The sequence below is a fragment of the Caenorhabditis remanei genome, chromosome I, assembly GCF_010183535.1.
Source record: "Caenorhabditis remanei strain PX506 chromosome I, whole genome shotgun sequence".
Lineage (NCBI taxonomy): Eukaryota > Metazoa > Nematoda > Chromadorea > Rhabditida > Rhabditidae > Caenorhabditis > Caenorhabditis remanei.
Window position 1 is genome coordinate 1,449,745 of NC_071328.1, and position 15,088 is coordinate 1,464,832.

The 15,088-nt window shown below is 35.8% G+C and overlaps 1 protein-coding gene across 1 annotated transcript; it reads left to right on the plus strand.

Annotated features, from left to right (window-relative positions):
- Window positions 1-9,339: 9,339 nt before the first annotated feature.
- GCK72_000198 (uncharacterized protein) lies at window positions 9,340-14,057 on the plus strand (the record flags this gene model as incomplete). The annotated part of the gene is made up of 4 exons (XM_053722332.1): window positions 9,340-9,410; window positions 9,453-9,550; window positions 11,928-12,211; window positions 13,785-14,057. 4 exons carry the CDS (start codon window positions 9,340-9,342, stop codon window positions 14,055-14,057), a joined length of 726 nt encoding a protein of 241 aa, XP_053590977.1.
- Between the last annotated feature and the right edge of the window lie 1,031 nt (window positions 14,058-15,088).

Genomic DNA, 15,088 nt, shown 5'->3' on the forward strand with positions numbered 1-15,088 from the left:
ACAGTTTTTCTTGAAAAACTCGACCACATGGCCTAGTTTTCCCAAATTCGGATTCTTAGGCCAGGACAGTTTTTCATTAAAAAACACGGCCATGGCCTAGTTTTCCCACTTTTGGATTTCTAGGCCACCTCAAGCATCAAAATTTGAGAAACTCAGCCATGGCCTAGATTTCCAGCTTCCGGATTTCTAGGCCACGACAGGTTTTCATGAAAAACATGGTCATGGCCTAGTTTTCCCAAATTCGGATTCCTAGGCCAGGACAGTTTTTCATGAAAAACTCGACCACATGGCCTAGGTTTTCCAAGTTCGGGATTCTAGGTCAGGGCAGTTTTTCTTGAAAAAACACGGCCATGACCTAGTTTTCCCACTTTTGGATTTCTAGGCCACCTCAAGCATCAAAATTTGGGAAACTCGGTCATGGGCTAGAGTTCCAGCTTCCGGATTTCTAGGCCAGGACAGTTTTTCTTGAAAAACTCGACCACATGGCCTAGGTTTCCCAAATTCGGATTTCTAGGCCACGATAGGTTTTCAAGAAAAACAAGGCCATGGCCTAGGTTTCCAAAATTCGGGTTCCTAGGCCACGACAGTTTTTCTTGAAAAAAACTAGGTCATGGCCTAGGTTTCCCTAGAAAAACCTCTGTCTTACCTAAATTTGGAAATGATAAAAATGCGCGGCTCATATTTGTCTGCTTTGTGTGCCACGTCCACCTGTACAACGATACGAGAGTCGAAGAATTTGTTGCCGAGAATTTGTGACGGTTTGTCTGAAAAAAATTATGAAAATTATTGGATTTTTAGTGTTTTTGAGACAGAAATTGCTTCAAATTCAGTCAATTTTCAGTCAAATGTCATTTTTACAGTAATTTCGGGTGTTTCTGGCTGAAAATTGACGGATTTACAGCTAAAAATCCCCAAAGATAGCGCAAAATATGCGATTTTTACGGTAAACTCGATTTTGAACGATTCAGCAGTTTAGAGGCCGAAATTTCTAATTTTCAGTCAAGTTTCAGTCTAAAATGAATAAAAACCGTGTCTCCAGCCAATATGTCATTATGGCAGTGTTTCTAACTGAAAATTGACCGATTTTCAGCCAAAAACATCCAAAAATAGTACGAAATATGTGATTTTTACGGTAAACTCGATTTTGAACGTAATTTAATTCTGGTCAGATCAAAAACTCGCTAAAAACTTTAAATTTTCACTTTCAAAGTGTCAAAAATGAAAATTTCAACACGAATTTGATAAGATAAGAGCTCGGTTTTTTCTCTACACCAGAGTTTAAGAACTTTCTGGTATGCTGATTTCAAAAATTCTAATTTTTTTTTAAATTTTTGAAATCAGTAGATCAAAAAATGCCAAAACTCCAATGTATAGAAAAAAACCAAACAGATATCAAATTTATGCTGAAAACTTCATTTTTGAATGTTTGAAAGTGAAAATTTAACGATTTCAGCAAATTTTTGATCTGATTAGAGTTAAATTGCGTTCAAAATCGAGTTTACCGTAAAAATCACATATTTTTCGCTATTCTTGGAGATTTTCGGCTGAAAATCCGTCAATTTTTAGTTAGAAACACTGCAATAATGACACATTTGCTGGAAACATGGTTTTTAGACATTCTAGACTGAAAATTGACTGAAAATTAGAAATTTCGGCCTCTAAACTGACGAATCGTTCAAAATTGATTTTTCCGTAAAAATCACATATTTTTCGCTATTTTTGGAGATTTTTGGCTGAAAATCCGTCAATTTTCACCCGAAATTACTGTAAAAATGACATTTTAGACTGAAAATTGACTAAAAAGAGCGATTTTTGACCTCTAAACTATTGAATCGTTCAAAATAAAATTTTCCGCAAAAATCTCAAATTTCGCACTATTTTTAGAGGTTTTTGGCTGAAAATCGGTCAATTTTCAGCCAGAAATCCCTAAAAACACAGAAAACTTAGTTTTTGGTCATTTTGGAGCTAAAATTGACTAAAAATGTGCAATTTTTGTCTCTAAACTGCTGAATCGTTCAAAATCAAGTTTTCCGTAAAAATCACATATTTTGTACTAGTTTTGGGGATTTTTAGCTGTAAATCCGTCAATTTTCAGCCAGAAACACCCGAAATTACTGTAAAAGTGACATTTTAGACTCAAAATTGACTGAAAATTAGCAATTTTGGCCTCTAAACTGCTGAATCGTTCAAAATCGAATTTCCCGCAAAAATGAGATATTTTGCACTATTTTTGGAGGTTTTTGGCTGAAAATCGGTCAATTTTCAGTTTTTTACGCATTTTGAGCCAAAATTGGCTGAAAATTAGCGTTTTTTTCACTGAAAATGTCAATTTTCAGCTCAATTTTCTCGTTTTAAGAACTCATTTTCAATTCAATATACTCACGCTGCACAAAATCGCACAACTCCTGAATCGTACTCCTTGACATTGACATTTTGTTCTTATATTGTTATGTGTGATATATATTTCAGCGAACAGTCATCTACTCGAACTGCAATTTTATATCTTCTTAGCAGGTGTTAAAAGTTTTTGTGAACGAAAAAAGCAAGAAAAATGAGTCATCGGAGTGTGTGGAAAACCGGGGAGGGGACACCAATGATACACAACAATGAGGGAGAGATAGGTTAGGTGAGGAGACGCAGAGAAAACGAGGAAGAGATGGGAGAGAGAGTGTGGCGCCGAGAGAGAGGCTAGACATTAGCAGTCCTTTATGTCCTCAAATTGACAGATGGATGGAGAACGGGAGAGAGGAGAGAGAGAGAATGACCGTCACAATTTATATGTGTATACTGATAAAGAACAGCACACTCTCACTAGGGAATGTTCCAGACCTAACTCGGGCTTTCAAATTGGCTCATATCCTTTAAGGTACTTCTCAACACGCTGATTTTGAATATGTACTCCAACTATGCAGAACGGCGTCATTTCCAGTACAAAAATTGCATTTTTCGAGAAAAATTGGGTCTAAAATAGATTTTAAGTCTCTTGAAAACTGCAATTTTTGTACTGGAAATTACTTTAAATGTATATATCTCAGTTCAATGAGACGTTCTGCAAAAATGGAGTACATATTCAATATCAGCGTGCTGAGACGTACCTTATAGGATAGGAGCCAATTTGAAAGCCCGAGTTAGGTCTGGAACATTCCCTAGGCAGTCTCAGTTTTATGAGGAAGATGCTTGTCTTGGAGACATACAAAATCGACCTCATGGTGACGGAGAGTTTGAGGAATATCTCCCGGAAGAATGAGGTGTTCCTAAGCGCGCTCTAGTGGACTACTAACCTATTTATATAATTCTATTCGAATATCCCGCAAACTTTCAGTCTGAAAAATGCTGAAAGTGTGATCATGGCCGAACTTTTTCTTTTCGTGTTTTATTAGCAGAGCAATTTCGTTACAACTGCGCCCCGCCGCAAACGAGAGAGTATCGGCGAGACACGCAGAGTTTTTTTCTGGCGCGAAACAGACTTTCACCATTTTTGATCTATTTTCACAAGTTTTAATTAAAAATTTGCCATTTTCCGAGAGAAAATTATGCAAAAATTGGTCAAAAACGGTGAAAATCTGTTTCGCGGCAGAAAAAACTCTGCGTCTCTCGCCGATACTCTCTCGTTTGCGGTGGGGCGCAGTTGTAAGAAGGCGTGGGCCGCTAATAGGTCAGCGATCTCAAGGCGAAAGAAATGGCCTAGAAACCCGATCATAAAAAGTTCGGCCATGATCCTAACCACATTTGAGAATTTTTTGGACTGAAAACTCGCGTTTTTGGAAAATACAGAATTGTCACGTTTTCAACTCACTAATCATATCAGTTTTGGCTGAAAACCGTCTAAAACTGGCATGAAAAAACTCAAAATTGGTCATAACAGCTGGAAAGCTGGAATTCACTTTTTCAGCTAGTTTCAGCTTTTCATCGACCAAAGTTCAGATGACCGAGTTAACGAAGACAGCGTGAAATTCGAAAAAGAAACTCGGAAACGACCGTACTAAACAGTGGATGAACACGGAAACTGACTATGAGACCTAATGTTATGATCTCCAGAAAAACACGTAAAATTTAAAGTAGATCAAAAAATCTAAGTAAGATAAAAACGTTTTGACCATTCGCAAGTCTAGGATTAAAATGGTATTGTGATGACTATTATCGGAATAAAAAAGTTTCGACATTTTTTCTTACGACAAAATGCAGACTCAGTGCAAAATTACTACTGAGTCTGCATTCTGACTAGAGAAAAAATGTCGGAACTTTTTTATTCCGATAATAGAAAACTCAAATTTACTGAAAATTTGGTCCTCACTATTCACGAATTCGGTGGTCGGTGGTGTGCCTTGTTTTTGAGTTTTGCAGGTCTGAAAAGAACTGCAAATAATGCGCCTTTAACACCACCCGGCAAGTGTAACCGATAATAACCATTTTCGAAATACACACAAAAATTTCCAGATTTTTCAGATTTTTCAGCCAAAACCATCTCAAAACTTATCAAGTAAGCGTGAAATTCAATGTCAATGTCATTGCGTGTGTGTGTGTGGCACAGACACATATTTAACAATAAAACTTCTGAGTCACCTATATATATATTCTCTTCACAACTTCTTCATCGTTTCGTAATATTTGATCATGAGACACCAAGAGAGACAAGCTGACTGGGCGAATGGAATTGACCCAGTTAGTACGAATTTTGAAATGATTTTCCCATGATTTTGGGACAAAATACTGATTTCCAGAAGAAAAATGAGGTCATAACGACTGTAACACGTTATCAGCTAGACATAAATTATGTCAATATGGGACGGAGGTTGGAACGAGTCATATATATAGAAGTCAATATGAGTCAGGCTGTTCGATCAACAGGTATTCTGTTTAGTTCTAGAAAGTTCTTGTTAGACTCCGCCCCCTTTGTTAGGGTAATGGTCTTAAAGGGGGACTGCGGTATTCCAAAAATTGAGATTTTTTGATATAGATCGACTCAGAATTTTGCGGAAAAGAGAAAAGTCTCTTGGAGTCAGGTCCGAAAACACGGCGAGAGGCCCTTTTTTGACACTTTGAGGCCTCATAACTCGTTTCAGACGAATGTTCGGACCTGGCTCGAGACTTTTCTTTTTTCCACAAAATTCTGAGTCGATTCATATAAAAAATTTCGATTTTTGGAATACAGTATTCCACCTTTAAGGGAATGGTCTTTTATTGATTTTTTAGCCTTATTGTGGTATAAGTAAGCGTTCAAAATAGGAGGACAACGAGATAAAGATATTGGTGGAATTATAGAGTCCCAGTGGGACCTCGAGATGAGGAGACCCCACACATATGCTAATTAGGAAATTAATTGTTTTTCGGTGGAAGAGAAGAGGATGGGGAGATGGGGAGATGAATTGTCTCAGTTTCTATATGCACGTCACCCATCTTGCAACCGCGCTCTACCGAAACCAAAGGAAATTGTGTGCGAAATTAAGAGAAGCAGAGGAAAAGAGACATTTTTCAAGGGCATTTCGGTAGAGCGCAGTTGTATGAACTGTGAAGAGCTAATATAAGTTCAGAAATAATAAATTCTGATTTTTTTCAAAATTTCAAAAAAAAATCTGTTCATTTTGAAGCTGTTGGGGATTTGAAGATAGATTCGGAATCCTCACGACGTCAGCTATCCAGTCATATAGGTTTTAGGCTGGAATATAAGATTTTTTTTAAAAAGTCGAAATCGCTGAAAATTGTTCAGAATCGTTGAAAAATGAGTTCAGAATCAGAGAAAGCGTGGAAATTTTCGAAAAGCCTACTGGAAATCGGTAAAATTCTATCATAAACTTGAAATGTGCGCATTACTTCAAAAACTGACTAAAAATGCATTGTGCGAAAACCTAAAACCCTTAAAAAAAGGTTTTCAAGATTGAAAAACTCAAAAACGCTAAAAATCAGAGAAAAAGGGACATTTTCAAGGGGATTTCGGTGGAGCGCAGTTGTAAGAGAGGTACCAACCTCTTACAACTGCGCTCCACTAAACAATTTTCTTCTGTTTCGGTAGAGCGCGATTGCAACAAGCGTGTAACTATCCTACAAACTGTCAAGGACGCCAAAAACCCTCAAAATAAACTCAGAAACGGGGGAAAATCCGGAAAAATTGTTCAAAATTCCTTGAAATGTTCGAAAAACTCTCAAAAAGTGAAAACCTTCAATTTTCTCAAACTTCCACTCAAAATATTCCATTCCGTCACTTCTCTTCAAGCGACTTATGTGCTTACGAAGACGGAGGAACAAGGAGAGAAATGTTGTTGTGTCTCCAGAAGAGAAAACAAGGAAGACGTCGGGGAAGACGTGGAGGATGATAATAGAAAACGAGGTGGTCCCCCATTTCGCCTCCACACTCCCAATGCTCTTTTCATCGGGGAGAAGACTCAGACGAACGGGCGGTGCACCACCAATTGGAGCACACTCGATGCTCTCTCCACGGAGCACTAATTTGAATGAATCAACCGCTTTTGAGGGGAAGAAGAAAGTAGTAACTGGTGTGGGGCTCTCGTATAAAAGTCGAATTGAACGGCGACGGAAATGTGTCTGCGTCTCTCGCTCTCTCGCTCCCTCGTTCGAAAGTAAATACTTATATGGGGGTGACTTTGTTTGTGTGACGGAAACTGACGGAAAGCGTTTTGTGATGTTGCGCTCGTTGACGATGATGAACACTTGCATCGTTTGGGAGAGAAAATTCTAGAAATGTTGGTTTTGGTGTGGATTTACGGGCGTAAGTCTACACTAAATTTGGCATTTACAGCAGGATTTCTCTCAAAAATCGGTAAAAACTCATTTTTTAGCCAAAAAAAACTGAATTTTACCGAATTTTAAACTATTTTAGGGTAAAAACTTATGGAAAGGGTCACAAATTCGTTTTTTGAGCTAGTAGCACTTCTTACACCCGCGCTCTACCGAAACCTTGAATGCGAAATTGAGAGACTCAGAGAAAAAGAGACATTTTCAAGGACATTTCGGTGGAGCGCAGTTGTAAGAAGCGTCCCGTGCTAATATTGTCGAAATAAAAAAAGTGATACCCGGTGTTTGCGGACTCAATGCTAATTTTTAATAATTTTGCATTGAGTCCGCAAACACCCGGGTATCACTTTTTTTATTTCGACAATAGCTTGTTTTAGAAAATTAATGAATTTTATATGTGAATTTACAGTGTAAATACAGTAAGTACACATGGAAAAAACTAGTCTTGGTGTGAATTTACGGCGTAAATCGACACTAGAAACGATTTCGCGCTTTTCAGACCCCAAATTTTAAAATGTGTGTTGGAGAAAGTGCGCTCTACTGAACTCTGCTAAAACAACGCATATTTTTAACGGAATACCATTTGTCAAAGCTATGCAAACGCGCTCTAATAATAATTTTTGAAGTTTTTGCTACAAATTCCTGTTCTGGGGACTAAATAATTTTTTAAGACTCGAAAAACGAAAAATACTAAACTTTTGGAACAAATAGAAAATTCTCAAAATTTTTAGATTTCACACAGTCTCCCAGCCTCCGAAAACGAACTGCAAGGAAATTTTTGATCTACCCTCATGAAACGAAAATTTTGAGAAATTAGCAGGTCTAAAACGTTATTTTTTTGATTTTTAGAGTAAAGCTGCAAGTCAGGAATGATAAAATTCAAGTTTTAGAATTATTCTGAGAGCATTATCCACCCATTCAATCCAAAAAATCCTGGTTTTATATACTTTTTCAGGTCGAAATGGCAATTTTTCATTTTGATTTTGGAAAAATCTACGGGATTTGTTCATTTCTCAACATAATCCAACGAATGATAGCTCGAAATGTGCTCCGGAGATTTGTACACATTTCTGTAGGACGGTTTTTCAATTCGCTCATTAGTTTTCGAGAAAATAACAAAAAATCGAAAAAAATTCAGAATTTGATCGATTTCTCGAAAACTAATGAGCAAATTGAAAAACCGTCCTACAGAAATGTGTACAAATCTCCGGAGCACATTTCGAGCTATCATTCGTTGGATTATGTTGAGAAATGAACAAATCCCGTAGATTTTTCCAAAATCAAAATGAAAAATTGCCATTTCGACCTGAAAAAGTATATAAAACCAGGATTTTTTGGATTGAATGGGTGGATAATGCTCTCAGAATAATTCTAAAACTTGAATTTTATCATTCCTGACTTGCAGCTTTACTCTAAAAATCAAAAAAATAACGTTTTAGACCTGCTAATTTCTCAAAATTTTCGTTTCATGAGGGTAGATCAAAAATTTCCTTGCAGTTCGTTTTCGGAGGCTGGGAGACTGTGTTTCAAGAAATAATTTCGGATCTTATCAATCGAGCGCGTTTGCGCATATTTGAGAAAGCAAAGAAAACTAAAACTCGAAAAGAACAGTTACTTTTCAAAAACAAATTGATTTTTAGGCATGGTTATCAAAGGAGCGCATTTGCACATATCTGAGAAGTTACGTTTCAAAACATCGAATTTTAAGCAATATTTCGCAAAATTATTTAAAAAAATTATCAAGGGAGCGTGATTTCACAGGGAAAAAGTTTTTTTTCGATTTTTTTGAGAAAATATAGTTTTTCAACGAAAAAACCATAAAATCGATATTTTCGATTGTTTAAAAAGTGAAAAATCACTAGAGCATGGAGAAAACAAAACAAGATGAGTAGTCTCCCCGGGGCAGGTGTAGAAAACGTCCGATTCGTCTCTCTTCTCATTTTTTGTTTTGTTTGGCGCCACTAAACACACACAGAGACACTCCTCCAAATATAGGCAATAGACTGTATTGTGTTCAGGAGAAAATAGAGAAAATGGAGAGGACATGTCGAAATTTTTTGGAAAATTTTTTGGGAGAGTGTTCCGGTTGAAATGAATGAACAAAAAGTGTCAAAATCGATTCGATGGACTCTTTTTCCCGGGATCGCAGGAATGAGTTATTACTAACGGAGATAGCCCGTTTGGCCTAGATTCTCGTAGCGGAACGAATGCAATTAGATATGTCATCTTTTGTTGTGTTCTTCTACTGGTTAGTCGGTGGAATTTACGAAAAAAAACGGAAAAAAACGAAGAAAATACGATTAAATCGATAAAAATGACAAGAAATTATTCGAAAAACCGCCAGAAAAATAAAAATTACAGTAAGATTCGGAGATTAAAGGCGCATCACTGAAAACTTTTCGGCGAGTCTTGACGAGAAAATCCGCGGCCGTGTACTCCTCGTGGACAAAACAAATAAAAGATTTTTTGCACAAAGTTTTCGAAATTCCTCAATTTTAACCGATTTTCGTGATTTTTTCGAGTTTTTTACTTTACTTTTTGTAAATTTTACGAAAAAATCAACTAAAATCAATAATTTTTGCAGAAAAAATGCCGAAACGAGGCTACAATCCATCGGCCAGTGAGGAGGACAAAATTCCCATTGTTGAGAAGCTTTACAGGTGATTTTTTCGAGATTTTCAATGAATTTTGTTGATTTTCAGAGAGAATCAAGAGTCCGATTTCGTTGGTGGCGGTTTTTGTGACGATGACGATGAAGTGCAGGAGAGAAGAGAGCAGATCTCAGAGATGAGACAGAAACGTACGGGAAAACGTGATAAAATTGGGAAAAATGCTTGTTTTAGTTGAGAAAAGCGAGAAAATGAAAGAAATCACGAGAAAATGCTGAAAATTTCATTGAAAATCAAAAAATTTTAGTGAAAAAAGTGGTTTTGGAGGTTTTAAAATAGTTCTGAGCCGGATTTTCGGCATATTTTTTCAAAATTTCTAAAATTCTGAGAAAAACCTTTGTAAACTCCAATTTCCTGTCATTTTCGGACTATTTCTCTCTACTTTTTGGTTGAAATTCTCTCCAAGACACGAATTTCCGAAATTTCGATTCAAAATTGCGATTTTTCTGTGAAAAACACATCAAATCAGTCATTTTTGGTTGTAAAAACCAGAAAAATAACATGAATCCCGAGAAAATGCTGAAAATTTCATTGAAAATCGAAAATTTAGTGAAAAAAAAGTGGTTTTGGAGGGATGTGAGACGAATTTTTTATATCTTTTTTGAAAAACTAGCTCATTTTACCTGAAAACTCACTCAAACCCCACAAATCATGAAAAAATAGTGATTTTCCTGTTAAAAACATCCAAAATCATGGAAAAATTCCTGAAATTCGATAAAATCTGGCATTTTAGCTGGAAAATGGTGAAATTTTTTATTTTTTGTGTCCAATTCCGCGTTTCCGCGAATTTTTTTGGTGTTTTTTGCTATTTTTCTTGTTGGATGCCTTAAAACAAGGGATTTGGACACAAAAAACCAACTTTTCCACCATTTTCCAGCTCAAATGTCAGATTTTATCGAATATCTTAAATTTTTCCGCTATTTTGGGTGTTTTTTACAGGAAAATCACTACTTTCACATAATTTGCGGGGGTTGCGTTAGTTTTTTTTAGGTAAAACGAGCTAATTTAAAAAAAAAAGATGACGAAAATCCGTCTCAGATACCTCCAAAACCTATTTTTTCACTAAAATTTCGATTTTCAGTAAAATTTTCAGCATTTTTTTCGTGGTTCCAGTCAGTTTTCTCGTTTTCTTTAACCAAAAATGACCGATTTGATGTGTTTTTCACAGGAAAATCGCAATTTTGGATTGAAATTTCGAAAATTCGTGTCTTGGAGAGCATTTCAACCAAAAAGTAAAGAGAAATAGCCCGAAAATTACAGAAAATTGGAGTTTACAAAGGTTTTTCTCAGAATTTTAGAAATTTTGAAAAAATATGCCGAAAATCCGGCTCAGAACTATTTTTAGCGCAAAAAAAACCTCCACAGCCACTTTTTTCACTAAATTTTCCATTTTCCACCCAAAAACCGTATTTCTCTCAAAAACACCTCAAATCACTCATTTTTTGGCCATTTTCTACCATTTTTTCCACAAAATCCCCTCCAAACCGTGAGAAATATAGATTTTTAACTGAAAAGTAGTACTTCTCAGCTCATTTCGATTCTAGACGAAATTCGTTAATGGATTCTGAATCCTGACGTCTTCAGCTTTCCAGTCGTATAGATTTACTCTAGAAATTCCAGTTTTTGGATTGGAAACTGCATTTGAAACACTAAAATATCTGAGATTCTGAGTAAAACCTGTGAAAACGCCGATTTTCTGTCATTTTTGGGCTATTTCTCTCTATTTTTTATTAAAATCCTTTCTAAAACTTGAATTTCCAAATTTAAATTCAAAATTGCGGTTTCCCTGTGAAAAACACCTCAAATTTGTCATTTTTGGGCCATTTTCCACCATTTTTCCTCAAAAATTCCCTCTAATTTCGCAGGCGCCGACGCAATCCACAGCTCCGTGAAGGCGCCCGATTATTCGATAAAATCTAACATTTGCGCTGAAAAATAGTAGAACATGTTGTTCTTTATGCTTTTTTTCAAGTTGGATACATTAAAAACAAGAAAACGCCGATTTTTGATAAAATTAGCTCAAATTCGAGTAAATTTTCTCCACTTTTTGATCAAAATCTTGTCCGAAACACGAAGTTCCGATGTTTCAATTCAAAATTGCGGGTTTCCTTTGAAAAACACTTCAAATTAGTCATTTTTGAGTAATTTTATATCATTTTTCCTTAAAATTCCCTCCACACCGTGAGAAATATAGATTTTTCAACTGAAAGTCGTACTTCTCAGCTCATTTCGATTCTAGACGAAATTTGTTAACGGATTCTGAATCCTGACGTCTTCAGCTTTCCACTCGTATAGAATTAGGCTACAAATTTCAGTTTTTGGGGTGGAAACTGCATTTGAAACATTAAAATATCTGAAATTCTGGAAAAACCTGTGTAAATGCGAATTTTCTGTCAATTTTGAGATTATTTTCGCTACTTTTCGATCAAAATTGCGTTTTTCCTTTGAAAAACACCTCAAATCACTCAATTTTTGGCCATTTTCTACCATTTTTCCTTAAAATTCCAGGCGCCGACGCAATCCACAGCTCCATGAAGGCGCCCGATAATTGTGAGAAATGTGATAAGTTATTGATGGACAGTTGGCTATGGGAACGATATAATTGTGCAGTTTGTGATGCGTGTCGAGATGATAAAGGAGAACATAAACTACTGGCAAGAACTGAAGTCAAAACGACATATTTGCTGAAAGACTGCGATTTAGACCTCCGAAAACCGCCGCTCCGTTATTGGGCGAAGAAGAATCCACATAATCCCAGATACGGAGATATGAAGTTGTATTTGAAGTGTCAGGTCCGTATTGGAGAAGGTTTTTTGACTGAAAATCCCGATGCTTCGCTAATTTCTGACTGGAGAACATCAAATATTGTAGTTTAAGCTGAAAGTACATAATTTCTATGAAATATCATCGAATTTTGCTGGTTTAGTACTAATTTTAACTTTTTTTTTGAAAAATCAATTGAAAAAAAATGCTTTTTTTTAAAAATTTCGATTTTTCAATGAAAATTTGGAGTTTTCATTATTAAAAAGTGGAAAATTTTAATAGTGAGAATTTAACTGCGCTAAGGTCTGAAAATCGCTGTAAACCATGTTTTTGCATCAAATGTGGAATTTATGAGGATTTTCAGGGTTTCCGCGCCGATTCTAAACATAAAAATTGTTAAAATTCTGTATTTTAGGTTCAAAACCGAATTTCGGATCCCTTTTTATAAGTTAATCAATAATTTTAACTCTAAATCTTCGAATTTTGACGATTTAGAGCTGAAAAACTTGTTTTTTTTTTTTAAACTTTTTTAGACCTGAAAGTGCTCAATTTTGCAGTGGAAAATCGAATTTCTGATTAGAAATAGCAGTACATGCAATAGAGCGCACTTGCTCATTTTTCAGATAGAATTTATCTGAAAATCTTGATTTTTGACTAATTTAAGGCCAAAAGCTATTTTTATACATGACGGATGCGGAAAGTGAGATTTTCGCAGGTTTTTCATCTGAAAGTTCTGAAAATCGTGAAAAAATCCGAAAATGAGATTTTTCCATCCTAAAATCCTGAGAAAAAAATCATGTTTTTCATCTGAAAATCTGGATAATTCGCTAATACCGATATTTTGCTAAAAACCATCTATTACCACTTTTTACAAAATTTGGAAACCTTGATCACTAGATTTTCGGTTTTGGATGCGAAAAAGTGAATTTTTAGACGATTTTTTCTCAAAAAAAAAACAAAAATAATAATTTCTCACAATTTTCGAATTAAAAATCGAAAAAAATTGATGATTTTGATGTTAAATCGTCTAAAAATAGAATTTTTTGCATCCTAAACTGAAGATCTGATGATTTAGAGCTTAAAAATTTAAAAAAAGTAGTAATAGATCGGGAAGATCGAGCGAAAATCACAAAAAATGATTCAAAATTGTCAATTTTCCATCTAAAGCAGCAAAATTTGATGATTTCTTAAAATCATACTTGTCAACCGGGCCGACACGGGCCGGCTCGTAACTCGCGTCAAACTGAGTTTTATGAGCTGAAAAATATACCAAAATGTAGATCTCGACGAGTTCTATCTCCGTGACCCACTACGGGCCGGATGGCTATTCATTAATGCGCCACGGGCCGGACTAGAATGGCTTTTTTGGTCATTTTCGCGTTTTTTAGCACTTTTCCCCGGCCCGCGGCACATTAACGAATAGACATCTGGCCCGAAGTAGGTCACGGACATAGAACTCATAGAGATCTACATTTTGGTATATTTTTCAGCTCATAATATTCAGTTTAAAGCGAGTTACGAGCCGGCCCGTGTCGGCCCGGTTGACAAGTATGCTTAAAATTGGAATTTCAGCTCTAAAAAAAAGAATTTGCCCAATTTCAGATCGAAAAACGAGTGATCGAAGTGCACGGTAGTTTCGAAGATCTTGAGATGAAGAAGGAGCTCCGCGAGCAAACGAAAGAAGTTCGTTCGGAGAAAAGATTCGATAAAAAACTCAAAGATCTCCGTCAACAAATTCGAGGAAACGCCGGAATGCGAGTGGATTTCGGTAGAGCGCACATTCATGAATTCGGAAAAGAGACGTGTGTGAAGGAGGACACGTGGAAGAGGACATGTACGACTTGTGACTATGAGGAGGTCTTCGAGAAACTATAATTACGTGTTTTTTTGTCGGATTTTTATGAGATTTTTAGAGTTTTTTGGGGGGTTTTTGATGGTTTTTACATCAATTTTGACCTTGAAAGTCGAATTTTTCGATTTAAAATGTGCCCAAAAGATCAGAAAGCCAAAATTTTACATTTTCATTTATTTTCCCAAGTTTTAAAGGTTTTTGAGCTGAAAATGATGATTTTTTCAGTAAAAACTGAGTTTAATAATGATTTAGGTGGTTTTTGTTCAGATTTTTGAGTTTTTTGAAGATTTTAGACCCTGAAAACTGACTTTTTTGATTCAAAATTTGCTCAGAGCCGAAAAACTGCTTTTAGAGCCAAAATGTCAGATTTTCAGCTATTTTCCAGCAGAAAATCAGAAGTTTTCCATGAAAATGTGTCTTCTCTGGAAAGCTGAGGAAGTGGAGATTCTGAATCGGTTTTTGGATTTTATCTAGCATCGAAATGAACTGAAATTTCGATTCTAGACAAAATTCCTTAACGGATTCTGAATCCTCACGTCTTCAGCTGTGAGTTTATGCTGAAATTTCTAGTTTTTTGGTTGGAAATATACCTAAAATCTGGAATTTTCAATCAGAAAATCAGAAATCATCTGGTATTGGTGAGCGTTGTTTTTAAATTGCAAAATGGTGAAAACTTCAAAAACTGGGTTTTGAGCGACTTTTTAGACTTTTAATCGTTTAAAAATACGACGTTTCTCTTGAAAAACGTCAAAAACTCAGTTTTTTGCAAAACTGCATTTAAAACTACCTAGAATACCTAACAATCTGGAATTTTCGCTCTGAAAATCAAAAATTCAGTTTTTAGTCATAAAACCTAAACTTCATACTTGTCAAAAATCGGGCCGGGCCGAAATTTCTCTCGGACCGACCCGGCCCGGTTGGCCCGGATTCAAAAATGTGTATTCATTTTGTAACACAATATTCTGAAATTTTTCGAAAATTTAGAGAAAAAATGCTTAAACTATCATACATATTTACCTTTTTATTGAATTTTGAAGTTTTATTTGAAAACTTT